Source organism: Thalassophryne amazonica, chromosome 8 (assembly GCF_902500255.1).
Source record: "Thalassophryne amazonica chromosome 8, fThaAma1.1, whole genome shotgun sequence".
Classification (NCBI taxonomy): Eukaryota; Metazoa; Chordata; class Actinopteri; order Batrachoidiformes; family Batrachoididae; genus Thalassophryne; species Thalassophryne amazonica.
In genome coordinates this window covers 8,368,264-8,396,161 of record NC_047110.1, presented here as the reverse complement: position 1 = coordinate 8,396,161, position 27,898 = coordinate 8,368,264, and the positions used below count along the sequence as shown (strand labels likewise).

Sequence of the window (27,898 nt, the reverse complement as noted above, 5' to 3'; positions counted from 1 at the left end):
ATGATCATCCACAGAGGCATGCATGTCCACAGCCAGGATTTTTGAGCTGTTCAAAAATCTGGATGCGGATAATATCTGCCTTACATACTCCATACATACTCAATTCATACACAATACATACTCGCTCTATGCGCTGTATATCTGCCGTTAACCGCTGATATCCGCAACTGACGGGGATTTGCGGCTTGTCAGCGGACCGGGACAGTGTGTAAAACAGATATATATCGTGCCCATCATGTCCACATCACAAACTAAAATATGTTGTAGCGAATGCATACAAATTGGCCATGAATAAAGCGTTTTTATTACATCTGCTTTGCAGCTGATTTGTGGACAATCTGTGAATGCATAACAAACACGTTACGTCAACCCAAAGTACTATATGTGGCAGAAAGCGACATACCTGCCAGTCAGTGCCGGTCCAGCTGTGTAGATCCACAAACAGGGTTGGGGGGGTTCCTTTAAAAATGTATTCTGTTACAGTTACTAGTTACCTGTTGAAAAATGTACTCAGTAACGTAATCCAAGTACCATAATATTAAAGTAATGTAATTTGATTACTTTCAATTACTTCTGGATTACTCCAATATCAAATATGTTAATACAGACAAAAGAAACTAAATAGAAATAGTCTTGACCACATAGTACAGTTTATTAAGCAAAAATAAACCTGTTTCTTTTATATGGCATGCTCTGTTTTACTTCAAATTATGAATTAAGAGCACCACAATATTGTTTTAAACACACCCAGTGTTCACCTGCTAAATTTTCAGCCAAAAAATGGCAAACAAATGAAGGATAATGAAAACTCAGGCGTGTGCGGATGAATTTGTAATTAAAAGTGGCAGAACAATATACAAAACAAGCAAAAAGTCTACTACTTATTCAGTAAACATAAAATTATCTTTAGTCTTTCACATAGCATTCACACCATGTTTAACATATCAGTCCACTTACTGAACTTTTAAAATAAGAACAACAGCATAATGAAAACCATTAAGTAAATCCTGTCAGTAAGGAGGCGTGGTCGCCGTTTTAATTCCAAGCAAATGAGTGATTTGCGTGCATAGAAGTTCAAGAAACAGGTGGAATATGCTGGAAAGCTGCGCATGTTGGCAAAGCCACAAATGGAGGAACAAGGGAGACAATATTTCCTTCCATAAGTAAGTGGTTTTGGTTCTTCTTGTCACTTTGTCTGTGATATTTGGATGATAAACAGCTGTATGTCTCCTGCCGTGTCGCCCGATGACACGGACCATTAACTCTTCACTTATGTCGAGTTGATATTTTCCACTGCTAGACCATTGTCTAGTTAAAATACTTGTCGTTAGTGATTAAAATAGTTTGACAAGACTGGGGATTTTTTTAAATTTGCACCTTAAAATAATGAGATTATAATGACCCGCGCTGTGCCGCTCACAGTCACACCCACACATAGAGATGTGTACCCACACCATTGACTTCATGAATGAAACTCAGTCAATAAAGGATAATTGTGTAAAAATATAATATGTATATAAATGTATTGTAATGGTTTTAGGAGCTGGTAAATGGAAAATGCATTAACATTCAGGTACTTCATCAATATTTTGTCCGGTTAGGAGACGTCATGTCGCTGTCCATGAAGGGACGTTTTCGTTTCAAAGAAAAAAAAATTATGTACAGATAACAGGGTTCTAGCTAGGATAAAATTTTAGCATAGTGGTAATGTCGAGGGAGCGAAGGGGGGGTGCAGAAGGGGGGCAGCTTTTGAGAATTTAAGCTAAAAATTAGCCATTCTAGGGGTACCCAAATGGGAAAAGCCATGTGCGACAGCCCAAGTCCCTTCATCATGTCCAGAAGGCTGGGGAAGTTTGTTGAGTGGGCAATCTCATTCTGGGGTAGCCAGTACATGGCCCTCAGTGAGGCAGTCGGAGTCTGTGGACATTTCAAGACTTAAAACCTATTTTTATTCTCTTTCTTATGAGTAGTTTTTATTTTGTTATGTTTTATTCTTTTACTTCTGTTTTTAATTAGGTATTTGATTTTTTAATTTTTATTTATTTATTTTAATTTTTTATGTTGAACTGTTCTGTGTGAGGCACCTTGAGACAGCTTTTGTTGTAATTTGGTGCTTTATAAGATGATTAAATTGAAATTGAACAACATTTTATTGGGTCTTAAAGTAAATAAATATGAAATTGGTTACTGGATCCTTAAACTCTGGACATAATAAACTCTACATGGTGGATCCTTGATCTCTGGACATAAACAGAAATAAAATCTGTTAGTTTTTGTCAAAAGCATTTCCTTTCAGACATTATTATTGGCATGAATATCTTTCAATACCTATGAGCTGAGCTCTTGCAGATGTGCTGCAGGTAAGGTTTATAAAGAATGTAACACGTCTCATTTTGGGAGGAAAAAACATTTTAGTCGATTGTAGTTTATTGTCTGTATTACAACGTTTGTAAGAGGTGTCATTTTATTTAAAGCGGCAATTTGTTTTGAAGTTATTAATTCCGAGCGGACTCTGTCTCAGAGAGCCGCGCAGCGTTTGAAGCTGTGACAAAACGGAGACCGATTCTCTACCGCAACAAGACCAGAGTCCCAGTTAGTGACTTTAATCCAAACAAAAGTGACTCATGATATTTTAATGGCTTTCAGAGGGGTTAAGAAGCGGACTTACCACTTCTGAAAAGCAGCGAATCAAAGAGCCACGAGCCATTGAATCAAAGCATTGCTTCGATTCACGCTTCAAACTGGAGTCGCGCTGCAGAAACGGTTGATTACAGACGCTGTATTGAAAATCGTAACAGTCCAAAATAAGCGTAATGGTCCAAAATTATAGCGTAACGGGCTGTAACGCAAGTTTGCGCTAGCTAGAACCCTGGATAATATCATAAAATGCATTAAAATTGTAATCCTGCGAAGTAATCCCCATTTTTACTAAATATACCTGTAATCTGAATACGTCTTTTTTTCTGTAACTGTAGTGGAATACAGTTACCTTTTTTTTGTATCCTAATTACGTAACGCCGTTACATGTATTCCGTTACTCCCCAAGCCTGTCCACAAAGACGTATTAGCTGCTGCAATCCAGGACTTTTATTTAACACCAACAAAAGGAAGAGTTGCTGTTTAGCCACAACTCACGCTGACATTTGTTTTCTGTGACACTCTCAAAAAAAAAAAAAAACACCGTCTCACACCCCTCCCACTCCCCAAACTCATGAACAGTTAACCCTCGCATGACAAAATGAACATTGACTCTGTGATCAACTTGTAAAGTCCAGCAAATGCTCCAGAGGCTGTATTGTTGGTGTGAATAGTGATGCCGATGGCCCGAGTGAGCTTCTTTTATGACTGCAATGCAGATGGCGTGCATGTGCAACACGTGCGCGATGCATTCATAATACACCCGTAATACTGCTGTGATAATCTCAATGTGTCGGATCAGTTTCCTCACTACATGCGTTATATAACCATGATTGTTCATCATATATTCGCTATATATTATTAAAATATCCATAATTCATACTGGTACATTTGTCATTTTTGGCCATTTTTGTTGTGGACGACAAGGAATGCCCGTAATTTATGTACTCAATTCATGCGCAATTAATCCTCTCCCCAGTGGGACAGGGCCCTAAGGGACAGTACTGAATGTAATTGAGCAGCAAATGTCTTAAACAGGAGTGCCTTAAGTGCACAATCAAATGAGGCCCAGGTGCAGACCAATAACAGGAAGTGACTCAAACATGTGATGACCCACTAAACGTGATACAAGAAAAACATCACATAAAAAACAACAGGCTGACTGAAAAGACCAAAAAATAAATCAGCAGATGCAGAACAAATAAGACACAGGGACATGAAGGACCAGGAGCTGAGGAGCCGAGGAGCAGACTAAACACGAGGGAGACTGACAGCAGCGGGATACGCCCACCACCGCACACACTGACACGAGATACCCACATACACTGAAACAAGACATGCATGAATGACAGGTGAGGACGCAGGTGTCCTTACAGACATAAAGACATGGATGACCTCTAATTTCCTGCTTTTAAACTCAGATAAAACTGAAGTTATTGTACTTGGCCCCACAAATCTTAGAAACATGTTGTCTAACCAGATCCTTACTCTGGATGGCATTACCCTGACCTCTAGTAATACTGTGAGAAATCTTGGAGTCATTTTTGATCAGGATATGTCATTCAATGCGCATATTAAACAAATATGTAGGACTGCTTTTTTGCATTTGCGCAATATCTCTAAAATTAGAAAGGTCTTGTCTCAGAGTGATGCTGAAAAACTAATTCATGCATTTATTTCCTCTAGGCTGGACTATTGTAATTCATTATTATCAGGTTGTCCTAAAAGTTCCCTGAAAAGCCTTCAGTTAATTCAAAATGCTGCAGCTAGAGTACTGACAGGGACTAGAAGGAGAGAGCATATCTCACCCATATTGGCCTCTCTTCATTGGCTTCCTGTTAATTCTAGAATAGAATTTAAAATTCTTCTTCTTACTTATAAGGTTTTGAATAATCAGGTCCCATCTTATCTTAGGGACCTCATAGTACCATATCACCCCAATAGAGCTCTCAGACTGCAGGCTTACTTATAGTTCCTAGGGTTTGTAAGAGTAGAATGTGAGGCAGAGCCTTCAGCTTTCAGGCTCCTCTCCTGTGGAACCAGCTCCCAATTCGGATCAGGGAGACAGACACCCTCTCTACTTTTAAGATTAGGCTTAAAACTTTCCTTTTTGCTAAAGCTTATAGTTAGGGCTGGATCAGGTGACCCTGAACCATCCCTTAGTTATGCTGCTATAGACTTAGACTACTGGGGGGTTCCCATGATGCACTGAGTGTTTCTTTCTCTTTTTGCTCTGTATGCACCACTCCGCATTTAATCATTAGTGATTGATCTCTGCTCCCCTCCACAGCATGTTTTTTTCCTGGTTCTCTCCCTCAACCCCAACCAGTCCCAGCAGAAGTCTGCCCCTCCCTGAGCCTGGTTCTGCTGGAGGTTTGTTCCTGTTAAAAGGGAGTTTTTCCTTCCCACTGTCGCCAAGTGCTTGCTCACAGGGGGTCGTTTTGACCGTTGGGGTTTTTACGTAATTATTGTATGGCTTTGCCTTACAATATAAAGCGCCTTGGGGCAACTGTTTGTTGTGATTTGGCGCTATATAAATAAAATTGATTGAATTGATTGAGGTGTGGAACGCGGGGGGACGGACGTGATCAACACACCACATGTAGACTGTAGACAGATAAGCTCACAGAGACTAGACCAGATGCTCACACACACACACACACACACACACACACACACACACACACACACACACACACACACACACACACACACACACACACACACACACACACACACACCAAGATGATCACTTCCACAACAACATAAAGGGACTCAAACACAACAGGGAACAGAAACCACATAACAAACCCAAACCCCAACAGCGACTGTCATCATCTCTGTTCCCATCAACTCTGTCCAGCAACAGCAGAAAGCTACTTTCAGCAAAAGTCTGTGAAAAGTCACCTCTGCAGTAAGCACTGCGTCTGGATCCACCAGTGCTGATCGAGCAGCATCAAGACATGAACAATTTCAATTTATTCAGTTCACAAAACGTAAAAAAAAATGATAGAAATAGGTCAACATACAGAGTTCCACTGTGGCCCACACAGACCAACATGGTGACTTACAAAAAATATGAAAATGTGAAACATATTTGTAATAATAACATTTGGTCCTCAAAAAGGAACAAGAAAGTGGATATTGTATGACATGGTTGGTGTTGTTTTTCCACACATCCAGATAATTTTTTCCAAGTTGGAGCCCATCATTTCTGACTTAAAAACATGTCAGGAACACAGCAGCATAACGTCTTCTTTTGGCTGCTTCGCTAGAGGTCACCACAGCAGCGCATCATCATCCTGACATCTACTGGCCATAGCACAGTACAATAATGTTAAGAGTCAAACTCATTTCTTTTGCCTTCTCCAGTAACACTGTTTACATTCAGCTTTAATGAGTAAAAACAAATTGCAAAATACCTTACACACTTTTAGAACCCCCCCCAATTTGGATCCATTTGGATCACAGGAAAAAAAAAATACATACACACACACACATCATGCATTCTTTGAGCATGGGGGGGGGTGGACTGTGATATGATGCCTGTGCAGATACTGGGTCATCACTCTGAGATTGATGGATGTGTTGGTGCATCTAACACCATGTTTCATCAATAGACACACCTCATTTAAGAAGTTCCTGAAACTACAAACTCAGTTTTAAAATGGTCCCTCTAGTCAGTGTGTGGCACACACCCAGTCCTAGAGGCTGGAGAAGATCACGTGTCTGTCCTTCTCCTGTCAGCAGAGTGATGGCAGTCAGTCCACTTGAAGGAAGTCACTTGTTTTTTTACTGAATGAACTCAGGCAGAAATGCTTCTAATCTCAACAAAAATAGCAAGAAGAGCATTTAACTTATTTTTATGCAGTCTTTTACAGAAGGAATTAGTCATGGATGAAAATATAGTTGAGGACTCGTCATTTCTTTGCCACTGATATCCATGAATTGAGAAGGACCGCCTGCAACTGTAAATGCAGTCAAACGGGTACATCCCAGTCACGGAGGAAGGGAACATGTTACGGGGGTAGCAGAGCAGAGGTTGTCGGCCCATTGGGTCACCTGGGACAAGACAGCGCAGAATAGCTTCTAAAGCCCCTTTCACACCGGGCCTGCTTCGAGTTGCTTCATGTGGCGTCATGACGATGCAAGAATGTCTGCATCAGGTGCGCACAGCAGGAGGGCAGAGAGGAGGTGAGAACGCAGAGGAGAACCTGCAAGCAGTTTGGCTGCAGCCAGACTGTGCACTCTGATTTCTCTTCTAGTTTATATTTGTTCTTGTGCAGGGCTGCAGGGCTGCACTCTGATTTCTGTTATTTCTGATGTGGACATGTCCTGTCTCTGACAATCAGTTTGTGAGCAGGACTTATGGCCTTTGTTGTCCTTTATTTAACACAATGATGAAAGAGTCTGAGGGGAGAGTGAGGAACTGCCTGCAGCCAGCCAGCTTTTTTTTCTTTTAATTGTTCAAATGTGCGCGCGCGAACGAATCGTCTGTGAGTGGACTGGAGATGTCCGGACTTTTTACTGGATGTGGACATGTCCTGTCTCTGGCAATCAGTCTATGAGCAGGACTTTTATGGACTTTAAGCACAGTTATGAGAGAATTTAAGAGCAAGTAGCTGCAGCAGCAGTCAGGCTGCAATCAGCATTTTTTTTTTTCTGTGCTCTTTTTGAGCATGTAGTTTTTACTGCATTGTGTACACAGTATAAAAACAATCCTGCGTGATTTATACTTAACGAACAATAGAACACAGCAGGATTCATAAATTGGCATTGGGTAACGTTGTATGTATGTTGTGAGGGTGTGGCTTCCAGACACGTTGAGTACCATCGCATTGCCCTGACTTGTGTTGAAACAACCCAGTCTCGTGGCAAGTGAGACCAGTGATTCAGCAGCACAAAATATACATTGATCTATTGGTTTGTGATTTTGTGACGAAAAGCGCCTCATTTTTGTCACGGCAGCACAAATTCATTCTAATTCATTTCGTGATGGCTGCACGAAATTGAAAGTGAAGTGGGGGGGAGGGGGGGTGGTTATAGTTAGGGTCGTGGGAAAGAGTAAGATTAGGTTATGGTTAAGGTTACGGTCAGGGTAGGAGTAGGGTTAGGAATAGTGAATTAAAAAACACCCCGTCACGAAAATTTGACTCATGTCATCACGGGAGCACGAAAAAAATGTGAGACTGGGCTGCTTGAAACCACTTTGTTTCTGCGTCCTGTGCTTGACGCAGAAAAAATTAAACGTTTAATTTTAGCGTCCGGTTATGTTTGTCCTTTGCGTCTGTCACGGTGTTCTGGCCTTGAGCTACCTCGTCTCGGCTCTAGGTTGCATTCACGCGGCGGCGTCATGACGCCGCACAATGCAGCTGAAAGTGGGCCCGGTGTGAAAGGTGCTTTAGTCCTGGTTCAATCTTTCGGCTGGCCCGGTGGTCTGAGGATGGCTCCCCGAGGAGAGGCTGGCAGATACACCGACCAAACTACAGAACTCCCTCAGAAATGAGAAATAAATTAGGGCCCTTTGTCTGATGCGTGTCCATGTGGGTGGAAGAAGTGCTGCACCAATAACCCAATAATCTTTGTTTCGCAGACAGCAGTTTAGGTAGTGATACAAAGTGCACTATCTTAAAAAACCTGTTATTGTCAGAATGCATATGTTGCCCTGGGAAGGGGGCACGTCTGTTATGAAATCTACTGTGAGGTCAGGTACTCGTGTGAAGCCCCGAGGTCTAACCTTACCAACCCCTAGAGCAGTGCTTCTCAATTATTTTCTGTTACGCCCCCTGTGGGAAGAAGAAAACATTTCATGCCCCCCCCACTCTCCGCCGACTATAAATAGTATCATTTGTCCATAAAATTGTTAGAAGTACACCTCTGCATAACACTGTATCCTTATTAACATTAAATAAAAGAAAAAAGAAAGAAATTTAGAACAACTACACCAAAGAATAACTATTAACATTGCTTTTTAGTCTGTAACAGAATTTTTTTTTAAAGTGCATCACTTTGCTTGAAATAAAAAAAATCATTAAACTATAAACATTTTTTGACCGACTGCCATTTGATACTAAAAAACAAAGTTAACCCTATAAAGCCCACCCTGTGAAATAATTGTCAGAAAATTCTAATTTTTTGAAACAAGAGTCTTTATTGGACCTTTTAACAAACCCACCAAAAAAAACCAAACAAAAAAACAAACAAACAAAAAAAACCTTTTTGCATATATGAGTTTTTATTTGTATCATATTTGCTACATTGGGCGTTCTAGCATAAAAACATCCATTTTAAATCCAGAGCAAACATAACATTTCAAACCTATAAAATACTGCATTTTCTTAGGAAAATTACTGAGGATCACTTGTTTCAGGCAGCCATTATGAATGTCTCATCTGAAGGCCCTCTGATGCATAAGATACTGACATCTGGTGGTTTGTCTGTGCACTACAAGTATCTCATTGTATACGATGGGTTTTTTGGGGAGAAAATATCACACTAATGAAGCAGACATCTCAGAAAATCCTGTATCAAATATGATACACTTGGCGTTATAGGGTTAAATAAAATCAATAAATAATAATAAATTCAAATTGATCAGAACACTTACTCACGAGCGCAATATATAAAACAATTGAACAGACAAAACAAAAATGAATAAAACAATTTGTGCTGATTTTTTTAATGTTTTTTTTTTGTGTGAGTTTTAAAAAAAAGTTTTTATTTTTGCAGCATTTGCGTCATCCAGCATGATAGAGACCATGTCTACTGCTGCTCAGCACCTCTGGTACGGTGCTATGATGCTAACGGTGCTCGCTCGTTTACTGAAACACCATTCACAAAGGAGGATGATTGCTGGCAGTATTTGGCATGTTTTCACTGGAAAAAAACTCAAGCGGCTTATCTGCGTGATTGAGCTGTAATGTCTTTAAGTGACGCCTTAATTTATTTGGCTTCATGCTGTCCACTGCCAACTTGTTAAGACACACCGGTCTTTCCTCGTCTCCCACCGTAGTCACAGTGACGCCAAGCTGTACATTCGCCCTATTGACGTATCCCATAATCCCTTGCGTGCCAGAGAGTCACTGCAATGAAACAACTTATAGAGAATCCACATGACAGTTGTAAATTAATATTATACTACAAAAATGTATTTTTTATGCTTTTCCTCACATTAATAAGAGCCTGCTGCATGATACCCTGAAAACTTGCTAAAACAATTATAACAAATAATCCGTGTCTGTTACGTTTAATCTGCGTGGAATTTAATAAACGCAAACCGAATTTCAGACATATTATACAGTAGTGTTCAGAATAATAGTAGTGCTATGTGACTAAAAAGATTAATCCAGGTTTTGAGTATATTTTTTATTGTTACATGGGAAACAAGGTACCAGTAGATTCAGTAGATTCTCACAAATCCAACAAGACCAAGCATTCATGATATGCACACTCTTAAGGCTTTGAAATTGGGCTATTATTTAAAAAAGTAGAAAAGGGCGTGTTCACAGTAATAGTAGCATCTGCTGTTGATGCTACAAACTCAAAACTATTATGTTCAAACTGCTTTTTTTAGCAATCCTGTGAATCACTAAACTAGTATTTCGTTGTATAACCAAAGTTTTTCATGATTTCTTCACATCTGCGAGGCATTAATTTTGTTGGTGTTATGTGTCGACGCGGGTTGAGGAGCGGACCTGCGTCAGACGGAACCCAGCGCTACAAATAACCAGAAAAGCGGTTCCAAAAACAATATATTTATTTCACCCGCTGGTGCATAAAAAGTGTAAAAACAGAAATAGCGTCCTTCTGGTGGAGTGAAGGCTGGCACGCTCTCCAGCGCCCAAAAGGATCGAAGCCCGGCGCTCCTGGACCCACTACCACCGCCAAACACCCCCCAGGTGGACACGACAAACCGACTCTCTGCGAAGCATAGAAGAGGTGAGGTAAGTCAGCAGTTACAACTAATATCCTTCAAAAGACACACACTATCAGCAACACATGCAGGTCTGAATTTTAAGCTTTATGCAAATGAGCAGCTTCTCACAACAGGTGGAGGACCACTTGTCCGCATGCCACAGCAGTGATAAGCAAGCTGCACAATCCTCATCACAATTCAAGTATACTGCGTAACAAAATACCAAGTTACTATCAACAATTAGTCAAACACTTAATCACCTTTGATGTGTGCTGACAGCGTGTGTCCCTCACCCTTCCTTGCTTCACGGGCTTGATGTGTCAAACCCAGGCGCGGTCCTCAGCGTCTCACAAACGAACATCACAAGGTCGAGTTCCCGGCAGTTCTGCTTGAATCACACATGACTTAAATGCAGAACGCCATCCAATTATCTGCTTCAGCTGAAAGTCTTTAAGGTTGCATGTGAGCACCATTCACAGGTGCTGCACATGATGTTGATGAGGGTGAAGGATTCTTCAGCCAGCACCTTCTCCACAGACAAATCAGCTCTCATGCCATCTGGAGAGCAAAGAAAAGAAAAGAACACCAAAATATCCAGCCACACCCCCCAACACACAACAGTTGGTTTGGAACCAAGATTTTGCTCGTTTACTAGTGTGCTTGGGGTCATTGTCTTGTTGAAACACCCATTTCAAGGGCATGTCCTCTTCAGCATAAGGCAACATGACCTCTTCAAGTATTCTGACATATCCAAACTGATCCATGATACCTGGTATGCGATATATAGGCCCAACACCACAGTAGGAGAAACATGCCCATATCATGATGCTTGCACCATCATGCTTCACTGTCTTCACTGTGAACTGTGGCTTGAATTCAGAGTTTGGGGGTCGTCTCACAAACTGTCTGCGGCCCTTGGACCCAAAAAGAACAATTTTACTCTCATCAGTCCACAAAATATTCCTTCATTTCTCTTTAGGCCAGTTGATGTTTTCTTTGGCAAACTGTAACCTCTTCTGCACGTCTTTTATTTAACAGAGGGACTTTGCGAGGGATTCTTGCAAATAAATTAGCTTCACACAGGTGTCTTCTAACTGTCACAGCACTTACAGGTAACTCCAGACTGTCTTTGATCATCCTGGAGCTGATCAGTGGGTGAGCCTTTGCCATTCTGGTTATTCTTCTATCCATTTTGATGGTTGTTTTCCTTTTTCTTTCACGCATCTCTGGTTTATTTGTCCATTTTAAAGCATTGTAGATCATTGTAGATGAACAGCCTATAATTTTTTGCACCTGCGTATAAGTTTTCCCCTCTCCAATCAACTTTTTAATCAAACTACACTGTTGTTCTGAACAGTGTCTTGAACGTCCCATTTTCCTCAGACTTTCAAAGAGAAAAGCTTGTTCAACAGGTGCTGGCTTCATCCTTAAATAGGGGACACCTGATTCACACCTGTTTGTTCCACAAAATTGACGAACTCACTGACTGAATTCCACACTACTATTATTGTGAACACCCCCTTTTGTACTTTTTTTTTTACTAATGGCCCGATTTCATAGCCTTAAGAGTGTGCATATCATGAATGCTTGGTCTTGTTGGATTTGTGAGAATCTACTGAATCTATTGGTACCTTGTTTCCCATGTAACAATAAGAAATATACTCAAAACCTGGATTAATCTTTTTAGTCACATAGCACTACTATTACTCTGAACACTATATTAGTCTAGAACAAAGAGGACAAACAGTGTTGTAAAGAACAATAAGATGTTAAAGAGCAAACTTCACTTTCCCCCAGAACGACATGATCAGGAAGCGATTGGAGCTCACAGCAGCTCCCATTGACAATAACGGACAGAGGAAGGAACATGACTACGAGAAAGCTTAAGCAATCTACATTGACTGGAGTGGAGTACACTGTACGGTGCCATTGCGGGAAGATCTGCAAAAGCACCAGAGGACTTAAGCAACACCAGAGCAGGTCTAAGTGTGGAACATCAGCAACCCCAGTGCAGCGCACAGACCCAGAGTCTGGTCAGACGATGGAGACCTACAGCCAGGAAGCACCCCATAGTGCTGAAGATCTCTCCGCACCTGAGTTGCCTCAGCACCAGAAACCTGCTAATGTGAACTCCCCTCCAGTAACCTCAACCCAATTGGCGAAGCGAGAGAGGATTAGATGGCCAAAGATGGTAGACGATAAGGCGTGGATACAGCTGGAGGATGATATTGAAGGTATTTTGGAAGTAACAGTAGCAGGGTCGGTACATAGGAAGATAGATGCAATTACCACCATAATATACAACCTTGCCAAGGAACGGTTTGGTATAATAGAGCAGAAAGGCCAATGCCAACCGCAGCAGCAGCCAAATAGGAGGGAGAGGGAGATTCGTCAGCTAAGGAGCGAGATAAAGGCGCTGAGCAAACGGTTTAATACCAGCTCACTGACCGAGAGAGAAGGTATTAGAGATCTAACAACTGAGCTGCGAGGACAGCTGCGTAGGCTCAGAAGAGCAGAACAGCTTCGTAAGCAGCGTCGGAAAAAAGAGAAGAAGAGAGCTCAGTTTGTAAGAGACCCATACAGCTTCACTAAGACACTTCTCGGCCAACAAAGATCTGGCTCACTCTCCAGCTGTAAGTCGGAGGTAGAAGAGTTCCTTGTGGAAGCCTACAGCGACCCTAATAGGGGTCAGGGTCTAGGAACCAACCACAATATCTCAAGGCCTGGAAAGCCAACAATTGAGTTGAACGTGAAGGAACCTACATGGCAGGAGGTTAAGGACATCGTCCGTAAAGCCAAATCTTCAGCTGCCCCTGGCCCAAGTGGTATACCATATAAGGTATACAAGAAATGTCCCAAACTCCTTAGGAGGTTGTGGAAAATTATGAGGAAGATCTGGGCCAAGGGCATAATTCCACCCAGCTGGAAACTGGCGGAGGGATGTTTTGTTCCAAAGGAGGAGAGGTCCTCCACAATCTCTCAGTTTAGGGCAATCTCTCTCCTTAGTGTAGAGTGTAAGATCTTTTTTTCGGTTCTGGCACGAAGAATTACCACCTATATGATACAAAACCAATATATCAATACATCCACCCAGAAAGGTGGTATCCCAGGCTTTTCGGGCTGCCTGGAACACACCTCGATGATTAGTCAATTGATTCAAGAAGCAAGGCAGAAGAAAAGTGACCTAACAGTCGTCTGGTTAGATCTTGCCAACGCTTATGGGTCAATTTCACATAACCTCATCCAAGAAGGGCTTGACCATTATTCCATTCCTATGGCAATTCGAGGCTTGATTAACAACTATCTTGCGGGATTTCGACTTAGGTTTTCATCAGCGCTCTTTACCACCAGTTGGCTGGACCTCCAAAAGGGGATTCCAACAGGGTGTACCATCTCCCCCATCTTGTTCATTATGGGAATGAACTTATTGTTATCCGCAGCAGAGGGCATAACCCGGGGTCCCAAGTTGGAATCCAGTGTAGAGCAGCCAGTGCTGCGAGCATTCATGGACGACATCACTGTAACAACTGTGACGCACGTCCAAGCAAGATGGGTGCTGGAAACCTTGGGTAGTGTCGCCACCTGGGCAGGTATGCTGTTTAAAGCCAGGAAGTCTAGGAGTATGGTCATTAGGAAGGGTAGAGTCACCAGCAAGTTTAGCCTCAAAGTCCAGGGTGAGGTCATTCCATCCATCGAGGGCAGCCCAATAAAATGCCTGGGAAAATGGTTCAATGCGTCGATGACGGATGGAGCCAATGTTGCTGAGGCTGTGAAGCAGACCGAGGAATGGCTGAAGAAGATAGATAAGTCTTTACTCCCGGGCAAGTTCAAGACCTGGCTGTATCAATATGGCCTCTTGCCCAGGCTACTTTGGCTATTCACAGTCTATGAGTTTCCCATGACTACCATCGAGGTCATTGAGAGGAAGATGAACAAGCACCTGCGGAGGTGGCTGGGAATTCCCCCAAGCTTCTCAGCAGTGGGCCTTTACATCCGGTCTGGTCAATTGCAACTCCCCCTGTCATCAGTTGTTGAGGAGTACAAGGTGGCAAAATGCAGGGTTGTCCTAAGCTTGAGGAATTCTAACGATGACCTCATTAAACAAGTGGGCATTACAACTAGGTCTGGACGCAAATGGTCTGCCAACACAGCTGTGGAACAGGCCATCGGTTCCCTGAAGTTGCGGGATATTGCTGGCAACCAGTGCGTCCATCGACAAGGTTTCGGCTCTGCACAATTTCAGACTTGGGGAGGCGCAAACATGAGAACCAGGCGAGGCATGGTGCAGGCAGAAGTGAGGAACAGGGAGGAGGAGAAGCGAGTAGCCAGAGCAGTGCAGCAAGGATCCCAGGGGGCCTGGACAAAATGGGATTTGCCTAGGCGCAAAGTCACGTGGAGAGAGCTGTGGCGCCTGGAGCCATACCGCATCTCCTTTCTCTTGCGGTCGGTCTATGACACCCTCCCCTCTCCAGTACATCTGCACACATGGGGGCTAAGAGAGGATCCACTTTGCAAGTTGTGCAGCCAGAAGGGGACTCTGGCCCACATACTCTCTGGGTGTAAAATATCTTTGACCCAGGGGTGGTATAGATGGTGCCATGACAAAGTGCTCCTCTCATTGGCTGATACCATAGAGCGGGAGAGAGTCAAGAAGAGACCAGTTCACACAACTGCAGGAAGAATGATCACCTTCCTTAAGGAAGGAGCCAGGCCTGTACAGACCACCAAAAGGATAAGACCCAGCATACTTCATGCCGCAAGCTCCTGGGAGATGAGGGTGGATGTAGGGAGTAGGTTGCAGTTTCCCGAGGTGGTGCAAACATCCCTCCACCCCGACATAGTGCTGTGGTCGGCAAAAGACCAGAAGATAATCCTGGTCGAGCTAACGGTGCCATGGGAAGAGGGCTGCGAGGAGGCCCACGAAAGGAAAGCTGCAAAATACCAACCTCTGGCCCAAGAATGTCGAGACAGGGGCTGGCAGGCATGGGTTTTCCCTGTAGAGATAGGGTGTAGGGGCTTCCCAGCGAAGTCTACATGGAGCTTCCTTAGTGCCATTGGGATGGACGAGCAGAGTAAAAAGCAAGCGGCTCGCCGGATGGGGGAGGAGGCAGAACGTGCCTCATGCTGGATCTGGAGTAAAAGGGAGGAGGAGAGCTGGAAGCCGGGGGCAGATGGGCAGTGAGTTGGCCACTCACTGCGGGCCCACCAACTGGAGGGTGTCGTGGTTTAGGGCTGAAACACCCAGAGAAGGTTGGATACCACCTGATGACATCTGCCCCAGGCCTAAAGCTACAGCTACCTGCTAAGGTAGCTGAGGAAGGCACCAATAAGTGTATTCATTAAGTCACAAGAGTTTTAGGCACAATATAAAAATTGTTTTATGTTGCAGTGTTAATGCTGTTGTCCGTGTGCAGCAGTTAAAGTGCAGCGTGATCAGATCGTCTCAATGCAGTTCTCAGTGTTACTGAGATCTTGCAGCGTGGCGACCTCTCGGAGGTTTTGCGGGATTTGGAATGTCAATAGGGCGAATACACTTCATGATATTTCCTCGTCTTAGCTTTCAAGTGCGAAAAAACCCTGACATAGAGCTGCATTCCATTATGGTAGAGTCCTCAATACTCCCTGTGCACACTCTGACAGTGAGAGTGCCACTGCCACCTACTGTAGTGGATGTGCAATTACACTTTATTCTATTATGGGGAAAAAAAAGCATGTTCCCCTGCATTCACACATGCCCCCCAGCATCGCAATGTGCCGGGGGGGGCACGCCCCACTATTTGAGAAGGACTGCCCTGGAGCAAGCATACAGTCGACGGAGGTAATTCAGATGAATCCTCTGACACATGAGGTGGACTCTCAATAGATGTCTGAATAGAATCTGGATGTTCTACCGCCATCACAGGCGCTGTGCGTCAGTGAGTCTCAGAGGTGTGTGAGGTGCTGCACGCCTCTGAGTCTCACAGACTCGCTCACCTGACAGTTTATATTTTATATCTAGCCTTTTTCTAGAAAAAAAAGAAGAGAAAACAGGCTGGTCAAGTGGGCGTGTCTGTGCGTCTCAGTGCCATTGTACTGGGGGGGGCAGAGGAGCAGCCATACCAACTCGAACAGCTGATTTCCACAGAGAGAGAGAAAGAGCTTTCAGCATATGCTGCATACTGCGGCATTCTGGGGTTTCTGGCTGGGTTCATTATTTTACTTCATTATGTTGTCATGTGGCCCAGGAAAGGGAAGTCTGGGGTCCCCTGCTGGAGCTGCTGCCTCTGTGACCCGATCCCAGATAAGCGGTTGAAGATGAGTGAGTGAGTGAGTGAGTGATGTTGTCATGTTTCGTCTTTGGTGCTGTGCCACATGTGACCTGCACCATTCATCTGCTCTGAACCACATTCTGGCTAATCAAACGGCGGTCGTACACGGCTGGCAGCCTTGTGCGATGTCATCAGAGCCTCAGACAGAGAGGCACTGGAATTCACTGGAATTATCCGGATTGGAATTCGGATTGGAGTTTATTACCTGATTGTTAACTGTTTCACTGTTGGGATGTTTGTCACGACACCATGGTTACAATATAGAATCTGTGTCTTTTCAGGGTTTTGCAGATTTCATGCACAGGTGTTTAAAACAAACGAATGTCACTTTTAAATCACGTTTTTGTTTTGTTTCCTCCTTTTCCAGAGGTGATGGTAAGGTGAAACACTGTCGGATCCAGAAGGAGGGCAGCATGTATCTTTTGGGCTCCACAACAGAGTTTGAGAGCCTGGTGGAGCTGGTCAACTACTTCAGAAAGAAGTCTCTGTATCGCAAAGTTAAACTGCGCTACCCAGTGACCCCTGAGCTGGTGGATCGCTTCAGCACGGTAAGTTCATAGATACAGAGACTGTCTCACGAGGTGATTTGATGCCTTTGACCTGTTTGTGGTACATTTAGATCAATCCAGGGCTCCAGTTATGCAGTCCCATTGTTTAAAACCGATTTCCCGTTCACACCTCTGAGCTTTTTTTTTTGTCAATTTTATTTTATATAAACAAAAAGGCACACTCACACACAGTGCACCACCCCAACCCTACCAGACATATATACACACACACATACATAGACACAGGTTTGAACAAATTACACATCAGCACATATACTCCAAACAAAATTACATAGACTACAGTAACTTATTTAAAATAATATTACAGTTCACTGCTGTAAGGCTTCAGCCCGAGTCCTTCTTTTCATGTGGTCTATGAAAGGCCCCCAGATCTTTTCATACTTATTGCAGTTTTTGCACCAGTTTATAACATATTTGTTCCAGATACAGACATGACACCATGTCATTCAACCATTTATGAACGCATGGAGGTGCTACAGATTTCCATTCCCTCAAAATAACTCTCTCTGCAATAACTATGACAAACATAATTACTTGTTGAACTGAATGAGAACAGCACAGTGTCTGATTGGAACACCCAAATAGCACAGCGAGCACTTCAGGCATTATTGTTGTCTTATATACTATAACTGTACAACTGAAAAATCTCAGTCCAGAATTTTTTTAAACACAGGGTGGATTAGTGGTTAGGTCATGGGTTTGAGTCCCACCTGTGGCCTTTCTGTGTGGAGTTTGCGTGTTCTCCCCGTGTTTGCGTGCTCCGGCTGCCTCCCACATCCAAAGACACACAGGTTAGGTGGATTGGAAACTTTAAATTGTCCGTAGGTGTGCGTGCGCATGTGAATGTTTGTTTGTGTGTACGTGACCCTGTGACAGACTGGCGTCCTGTCCAGGTGAACCCTGCCTCACGTTCTGTGACTGCTGTGACCCTTAATTGGAGTAAGCAGTTGAAGATGAGTGATGAGGGAAAAGTCTGTTTAGCTTAGTTTTAGAATAATGCAACCTGTGAACAACTTTAAACTGAATGAGCTGCAGTCTGGCATTAATTGAACCTGCTTTAATCCCTCCTAAAGCCTTCTCCCATAAATCATCTGAAATAGCAGTAGTTGTATCTTTTGTCCAAGCCTCTCTGATATGAATACAGGGAGTCCCCACAGAAAAAAGAGCCACAATTTGTGAAATTAAATGTAGTTTCACTGTACAACATGATTTCCATGAAACGTTGAGAAAATTCCCCACATACAAACATTTAAACTATCGAGTTGTGAAAAATGTTGTCTAACGAAGTGCCTGAGCTGCAAATACCTGAAAAAATGCCCAGGTTGTTATGTGTGGGACGCGGTCGCAGCACCGACCCAGCGTTTGACAGGACCCAACATAAAATAAGCAGAGCACGGTTCAAAAGATAACAGAATTTAATAATCATAATGAGTGCAGTGATAAACAACCAAAAATGTCCGCGGTCTGGTGAGGTGAAAACACGGCGCGCTCTCAGCAGCGCAAACGGTCCGGAGCCACAGCAGTTCGGACCCAGGGACCCCGCCGACACCCCCCAGGTGGCCGCGACAAACCGAGTCTGTGAAGAAAGGAAACATGAGGTGAGTCCAACACTCTCCACCCAGAGACAGCTCAAAAGGTGCACACAATCAGCAAACACTTCCTGGCTTAAATATATATCAGCTTCTCACCCTGCAGGCACGGAACAACTCAGTTCAAATCTCCACTGCAGCAGAAGCTGATTAGACAATTAGCATAACGTGACAGCTCAATAACACAAGGTGTGAGGGACACCAAATCCACTGTCATTACTTCATAAAAGTCACCAAAACCAAATTACCTCAGGAAGTGTGCTGAAGAGCGTGAGACCTCACCCAATCCTCCTTCACAGACTGTGGCGTCAAACCTGGAGCGGTCGCTGCGTCCGTAATGGTGAGATTGTTCTCCCGACGCCGATCTCACACATCTGCTCACAAGGTCGAGTCTCTGGCAATCACACACTGTGCATTCAAGGTTTAAGTGCAGCAATCTCTGATCAAGACAGAATACACCACAGCTGTGAGCCCTGATGACCTGCACGTGAAAACAAGCCTCAGGTGTTCAGGGTGAGGTCCTAATACTCAGCCACTCAGTCCTGAATGCATACCACCTGGTGGGAGAAACAGAAAAACAAAAACCAAGCCAGCCAAACACCCCAGCACACAACAGTACCCCACCCTCACGGGAAGCCTCCTGGCGACCACACGAACCTGGGCCAGACAAAACACCCCCCTCCAGGAACCATGGCTGGAATGTTGGCTGGGAGCAAAAAACACCTCCTGCAGCTTCAGTCTCAGCTCCATGTGCTGACGATCCAGCTGGGAAAGCCTGTCTCCAAGAGCCGAGCGTTACTGCGCTCTGAAGACAGCTCCGTCGTCAGCTGCTCAACCTACAATGTTAATTGTCATTGATCATCTCAATGTTGCGCTTCTCTAGTTCTTCCTTCAGCTGGATAATGCAAGCTTCCAGCCGCCTCCTCTCCTCTGCCAACAGGGAACTTCGTGTTGAGACTATCAATCTCATCTTGGAGCTTATTTTTTCCCACCCTGAGCCTGTCTGCAGTAGACTGCTCCTCCTGGGTGTGTAGCATGTCTCCCTCCATGGCTTTAAGCTTCTTATCATTGTCTCTAGCATCATTAACTGCTTCATCCCTGGACATTTGCAGCTCTTCCAGTCCTCTTATCTGAATCTTCATCTCCTCCAGTTGCTGCTCCATGGCACGCTTGGACCTCTCCAAACTGTGAACTCTTTCTGAAGTCATCCATCTCAGTCTTGAGCACTTTGTTAAACCGGTCAAGTTCACCTTTCAGGTCTATAAGAGACTTCAACTCCCCTGCCAGGGCCAAGACTCATGATAATGCTCCTCTGCATATCGAGTAGCAATGCATTTCTCTTTGGCCCACATCTGGTCAAACTTCTTTTGCTTCCTTTTCAGATTGGAGACGATCTGCCGAAGGTGGTCCTGGTCCACCATGAGGTCATCCGACTCTTGCTGCAAACGGATTTCTGTCTTATCCAGTTTGTCCATAGGCTGAACTTTTCTGCTCCAGCTGCCGCTGAACACCGTCCAAACTCCCATTGGACTCACTTGAGGCCCTCTTCAGCCCCCTCTACTGACAAGGCGTCCTCTCCTGCCTTTGTCTTCCTTTCAGCCAGCTGAGTCTAGAGAGTAGAAACTGACTTCTCCACAGTCTTCTTGCTCTCTTCCTCTTCTTTCAGCATCTCCCACAAAATATTCCCCTCATCCTCCATCTGCCCTAGGCGGATGGAGAAGGAAGGTGTCCCATGGATTTCCTCTTGGAGCAGCTCCTGAGTATCCTGCAGCTGACACTCCAGTGCCGAGATGTCTCTTGTTGAATTTGATGATCCTGCCTTCTGCTTCATTTAGCAGATCTGTTAGAGTCTCCACCTCTGACTGCATCTTTGCATTCGTTTCTGTCAACTCTTGCTTCTGTCGTTCACTTTGCTCAATTTTGGCCAGGAGTTCTTGAACCTGTGCATTCAGCCATCTTTCGACTATGTTTAAAATCTGCTTAGTCATAAAACAAAAAGAAAAAACCCCAATAACCCCCCCAGGGAACACTGCAACCAAACCCCAGGGGTGCAAACTGGGAGGAAAGAAAAAAAAGAAAAAAAAACAACCATACCAACCCCCCCATCCCAGAGGACCGTCCCGTCAAACCCCAGGAAGAGGAGAAAAGAAAAAACAAAACACAACCCAAACTTAAGCTTGCAAAAAAAAAAAAATAAATCTAACACCCCCCCTCCCCCGGACGACATGTAGGGACCAATACCCCCCAGAGGACATCCCGCCAGCTCCAGGAGTAATAACCACAGCCGAGGTCCCTCTGGGATCCAAAGTCACCCACGGGGGCTCCCAGCGCCTCCCAGAGGACCGTTCCATCAAACCCAGGAGACACCCCCCCCCCATGACTAACAACAGACCCAGCCCCGGCCGTCTACGGCTAGATGGTCCCACAGTCATTTCCCCCCCAGAGGACACCACAGTCACACCCTGAGGGCGGAAACTGGGGAAAAAAAACAAAAACAAAACAACAACCCCAACCCCACCCCCTCAGTGCAGGGGAAACTGGAAGTACGTCCAGTGTCACCAACCATGACTATACCCCAAAAGTCAACCGGGAGGAGTGGAACAGCGGTAATGGCGTACGGCACAAAACGGTGCCACCCCTCCGACTTTTAAACCAGCCACCAGCTGCGGGTATATTCCACTGCCCCAAACCTCAGCTACGCCGATGGCGTACAGCTCAAAGGTGCGCTGAAGCGGGAGGTGGAACAGGGAATTAACAAAAAACACCCCTAAACCCCCCCCCACCCGGGTGCAGAGGTTACCTGGGAAACGCCCAGCATAACCGAACTGCACCACCCCAGCAACGCAAATGGCACAGATGCGCGCCAAGGTTGGAGGTTGTAAAGGGAATTAAAAAAAATAAATAAATACCCCAAACACCCCCGCCCCCCCCGGGTGCAGAGGTTACCTGGGAAATGCCCAGCATAACCGAACTGCACCACCCCAGCAACGCCGACAACGTACGGCTCAAATGGCTGGGGCCGGAGGAGAAGACAGGGAAGTAACAAAAAAAAAGAGTGCCCCCAAACCCAAACCCCAGAAACAGAAAAACAAAAACCAAGCCAGCCAAACACCCCAGCACACAACACAGGTGGGAGATTGAACCTGGCCTGCAACTCAGCAAGTGATGCAAATTTATTATCAACATAAAAATTCTTCAAGGTATTTAAACCTTTATTTGACCATTGCAGAACACAGAGTCTGTCATGGCTGGTGTGAATGCAAGATTTTGACAGATTTTGAATATTGGCATAACCTGACAGATCTGGAAGGCACAGTACTCTTAATTTGTTTCAAAATTTTAATAGAATTACACAAAACAAAATCATGTTTAAGTTTTTTGATTGGGATATCAACTTTAGTGAGTTATACTGCGGGCAGTGATGTTCCAGTGCAAGAAAAAAAAATACTGCAACTCAATTACATACCAGGAGGGATTATTGGCATCACTCTTATTGTTCCAGAAAACCCAAGCCGTTATATTACACACCCAGTAATAGCTTTTCCAAACAGGCAAGCCACAACCACCTTCTGAAGTGGGCTTCTGCAGATGTATTTTAGAAATGCACGGGGTCTTGTCAGCCCAAATAAATGATTTGAGAACTGAGTTAACTGTCCTGAAAAAGGAGGATGTACAAGTAGGGCTGGGTATCGAGAACCGGTTCTTTTCTTAAAATCTTATTAATACCCATCATCATTATCAATCAAAACTGAGAAATTTAGTTTAAAGAGAAGCTTGGTATTTTTGGGACTATTGATTCCTAAATATTCAAAGTGCTCTGTGGTAACTCTAAAAGGTAGATTATGAAAAAACTGGAGTCCAAATCATCAGGAAGAGGAAGCAACACACTTTTTTCCCCAATTAATGGTGAATCCGGAAAACCGACCAAAAATATGAATTAGCTCAAGAAGGGGTGAGAGAAATTGTGTAATATCAGACATGGTCAAAACTATATCATCAGCATATAATCCAACTGTGCTTTCAAATGTGTTCAGTCTTATTCTTTTAATGTCTGCTTTTGCCATAATAGCAATGGCTAATGGTTCCAAAGTCTGGGCGAAAGTGCAGGTGAAAGGCAGCAGCCTTGTCTTGTGCCACAATGTAACAAAAGGGCAGGGATTTGTTGCTGTTGGTTAATATACATGCCCCAGGATGAGCATACAGCATTCTCACCATTACAGTGAAATTATCACCGAAACCAAATTTCTGAAGCGCAGTAAACATATACTTCCATTCAATCTGGTCAAAGGCCTGCTGTGCGTCAAGTGAGACGACAGCCGAGTGAGGTATCTTATTTGAGCACATAATATTTAAAAGACATCAGGTATTTGAAAAAGGATATCTTTCTGGAATGAATCCTGTTTGGTCACTATTAATTATGGTACCAATATGCTTACTTAATCGATTAGCCAAAACTTTGGAGGCAATCTTCTGGTCACTATTTAAAAGGCTTAAAGGGCGATAAGAGGTTACATCAGTATCATCCCTGCCTTTTTTAGTAAAAGACAAACATTGGCATCATACAAAGTTCCAGGAAATAAACTTCTTTCACTGAGAAATTAACCATACACAGTCAAAGAGGAAACAGTTTATCTGTATGTGCTTTTTAAAACTCTGTGCCAAGTCCACCATGACCTCAGGCTTCACCATTAGGAAATGTACAAATAGCAAATACGTTGAAATGTATATCTGCCCAGTATTCAATGGAACGAACGTGGTTCATTATAAAGTTTACCAGTCAGATATTTTTGGCTTCAAGGTGCACTTCGCGCCGGCATCCGCCAGCTTTCATTTTAGCTGTCTGCTGAGCTTGAAGATATTGGCCACGTCACGGTCATAGTGGAGCTTGACTATGATAATGTGCAGACGTGTGTTATCCTGGGGCTTTGGCTTGAAGCTGCGATGTGTGCAGCCAACTTTGATGGACTTGGTGAAGTTGGCTGGTCCGAGAAGCTCAGGTATTAATTGAATCACGAAAGTTGTTGTGTTGCCTTCCTCCTCTCCTTCTTTAATGCCTACAATCCTGACGTTAAGCCGATGAGAGCGCCCCTCCAAGTCATTTAGCTTAGCCTTGAACAGACCATTAGCTACCTGTAGGTGCGTGCATGTTGCTTCCAAAGCTGTAATGCGAACAACTGCACTTGAGAGCGCATCCTCCACACCATTTAAACGTTGTGCAGTCCGACTGTGCTTATTGTGCAGGGCGGACAAATGTGTCTCGATTGTATCCAGCCGTTCTTCCATTGCCTTCTTCATTCCGTACAGTTTGTGAAACTTTGGTTAGCTCAGTGCCATACTTGTTAACTGTGGCTAGGATAGCTTCATTGCTATCAGTATCGTGGTCCGCTGAAGTTCCCTTCTTTTGGCTCGCTGCATCTTTTTTTTTTTTTTTTGGACTTCATTGTCAGGTTCCAGGTTACCGGTATCTCATGTCAGTTTGCCCTATTGACGTATCCCATAATCCCTTGCATGCCAGAGAGTCGCTGCAGTCAAACAACACATAGAAAATCCACATGATGACAATTGTAAATGAATATTATACTACAAAAATTGTATTTTTTTTATGCTTTTCATCACATTAACAAGAGACTGCTCCATGATACCCTGAAAATTTGCTAAAATTATTATAACAAATAATCTGTGTCTGTTACATTTAATCTGTGTGCAATTTAATAAACGCAAACTGAATTTCAGACATATTATATATATATATATTAGTCTGGAACAAAGAGGACAAACAGTGTTGTAAAGAACAATAATCAAGACGTTAAAGAGCAAACTTCACTTTTCCCAGGCCTGGTGCCAGAAAAAAAATATTAAGGGGGCGATGAGTTTATCACAGCGGGCGGGGTCCCCCCCCCCCAAAAAAAGTGTGCACCGGAGGGGACATGCCTCTGACCGTGCGTAATGAATTGGGTGCGCTCCTAGAAAGCTTGTGTATTTAGGCTACATCGTTGTAAGAGACTGACTAAGAGTAAAGAGTGATGACAGTATTTTTTTTTAATTATTATTTGAACGTATAGACCCTCGGTCAAGTGATCTCCTGCATACCACAAAACCAAACCAACAACTGATCTGAGAAACGACACGAGACAGTAGATTAACCCCACATACAGCCCTCAATCACAAGCGCAAACACACCGCAGTTGGGCATGACAGTCACACAACGGGTCAAAGATAAACCTTTCATGTAGATATATTTACAGCAATACATAACTTTTATCTTACCATAAAAGTCCATATCTTAACATAAAATTCTGTGTGGAAACTGGATGCTAGCCTACCTCAGTGGACTCAGGATCCTTGCCCTCTGCCGCACTGACAAGCGCAACCCTCAAGAGCCTTTCATGGGCCTTTCACACTGAATACGTCAGATGCGTCAAATGCGTCAAAAATCAGTCTAAAAAGCATTATTTTCAATGAGACACGTTGCTTTTTAGATGCGTCAGATGCGTCGCGTCAAAAGCCGAGCTAAACCGACACTTCTGATGGGAGCGCGCATTGCCGCTTGTCGGCAGGCTGACGCAGTCACAGATCAGAATCAGAATCAGAAGAAGTTTATTGCCATTGCCAGTGAACAGGATTCACAGACTAGGAATTTGCTTCGGTACAATGGTGCAACATTAAGAAGAGATAAAATGCTAAGATAAAATATAACGTGTCAAAATAAGATAAAATCTAAGATAAAAAAAAAAGAAATATGAAATATGAAAGGCTGTGTGCAACAGAAAAACAGAGAAACAGAAAAAAACAGTGCAGTGGGAGGAGTGCAATTAAAAACCAAAGTACACTGTCTAAAGTGACCCGTGATAAAATGATAAAGTGACAGAGTTAAGCTTAAGGTGACTGAGTTATGAGGAGTTCATGAGTCTAACGGCAGAGGGGAAGAAACTGTTCTTATGGCGGGAGGTTCTGGTCCGGATGGACCGTAGCCTCCTGCCCGAGGGGAGTGGTTTGAACAGACCGTGTGCAGGGTGATAAGGGTCAACTGTGATCCGACCTGCTCGGCCCAGAGTCCTGGAGACGTGCAGGTCGTGGAGAGATGGAAGGCTACAGCCGATCACCTTCTCAGCAGAGGCCACAATGCGCTGCAGTCTGTGTCTGTCCCTGGCTGTGGCCCCGGCGTACCACGCCATGATGGAGGAGCAGAGGATGGACTCGATGATGGCCGTGTAGAACTACACCATCAGCTGGACAGGCAGCTTGGCCTTCTTCAGCTGCCGCAGGAAGTACATCCTCTGCTGGGCCTTCTTGATGAGGGAGCTGATGGTTGACTCCCACTTGAGGTCCTGGGTGGTACCGAGGAAGCGGTGACAGACCACAGTGGTGATGGGGCTGTTGGTGAGGGCGAGGGAGGGCGGGGGGCTGTGGCTTTCCTGAAATCCATGATCATCTCCACTGTTTTCTGGGCGTTGAGCTCCAAGTTGTTGCTGCTGCACCAGGTCACCAGCCGGTCCACCTCCCTCCTGTAGGCAGACTCATCCCCATCTGAAATGAGTCCGATGAGGGTGGTGTTGTCCGCAAACCTGATGAGCTTTACAGAGTCGTGGCTGGAGGTGCAGCAGTTAGTGTACAGGGAGAAGAGCAGAGGGGAAAGGACACAGCCCTGTGGAGATCCTGTGCTGAGAACCCGAGTGTTCGAGACATTTTTTCCCAGCCTCACACGCTGACTCCGGTCCGTCAGGAAGTCTGTGATCCACCTGCAGGTGGATTTGGGCACGTGGAGCAGAGAAAGCTTGTCCTGGAGCAAAGCTGGAAGGATGGTGTTGAATACAGAGCTGAAGTCCACAAACAGGATCCTAGCGTAGGTTTCTGGGGAGTCCAGGTGCTGCAGGATGGAGCGCAGGGCCAGGTTTATGGCGTCATCTACAGACCTGTTAGCTCTGTAGGCAAACTGCAGGGGGTCCAGGAGGGGGTCGGTGATGGACTTCAGGTGGGATAAAACCAGGCGTTCGAAGGTCTTCATGACTACAGACGTGAGAGCCACAGGCCTGTAGTCATTAAGTCCAGTGACGCGTGGTTTCTTGTGGACTGGAACTATGATTGAGGACTTGAAACAGACTGGAACATGGCATGACTCCAGGGAGGTGTTGAAGATCCCCGTGAAGACTGGGGCCAGCTCATCAGCGCAGTGTCTCAGGGTGGCAGGAGAGACACAGTCTGGGCCCGGGGCCTTACGTGGATTCAGCCTTTTGAAATGTCTCCTCACGTCCTCCTCTTGGACCGAGAGGGCAACAGGGGGAGTGGGGAGGGCAGCAGTGAGAGGGGGGAGGTCCAGAGTGTTTGAATATCCAGTTGTGTGGGGGGTGGGGAGGTGTGAGTCCTTGTCTTCAAACCATGAATAGAAGACGTTCAGGTCGTTGACCAGCTTGAGGTCGTCAATAGAACGAGGTGCTTTGGGCTTGTAGTTGGTGATCTCTTTCAACCCCCCCCACACAGAGGCCGAGTCGTTGGCAGAGAACCTTTGCTGCAGACGTGAACTGTACATGGATTTAGCCTTTGCCACCCCCTTGCTAAATCTGTACTTTGCACCGCTATAGCTGTCTCTGTCTTCTTCTCTGAAAGCCACCTCTTTCTGCTGACGGAGCTGCTGGAGTTTAGGTGTGAACCAGGGCTTGTCATTGTTATATCTCACCCTGGTACGCTGTGGGATGATGCTGTCTTCACAGAAATGAATATATGACGTCACAGTGTCCGTGTAGTTATCTAGACTGTCTGTTGAAGCCTCAAACATATTCCAATCCGTGGTGGCCAAGCACGCGCGTAGCTCCTCTACAGCTTCATTGCTCCACACTTTAGACTTCCTCACAACAGGTTTAGAGAGTTTAAGTCTCTGTCTGT

The 27,898-nt window shown here is 44.5% G+C and overlaps 1 protein-coding gene across 3 annotated transcripts in view; it reads left to right on the top strand.

Annotated features, from left to right (window-relative positions):
* The window catches only part of plcg2 (phospholipase C, gamma 2), a 223,001-nt gene that overhangs the window by 135,288 nt on the left and 59,815 nt on the right, over nucleotides 1-27,898 (top strand). For all 3 annotated transcript variants that reach the window (XM_034175720.1, XM_034175722.1, XM_034175721.1), the window contains one exon: nucleotides 17,228-17,408. In XM_034175720.1, the coding sequence (XP_034031611.1) occupies nucleotides 17,228-17,408 (181 nt within the window). The remainder of the gene's footprint in view (nucleotides 1-17,227; nucleotides 17,409-27,898) is intronic.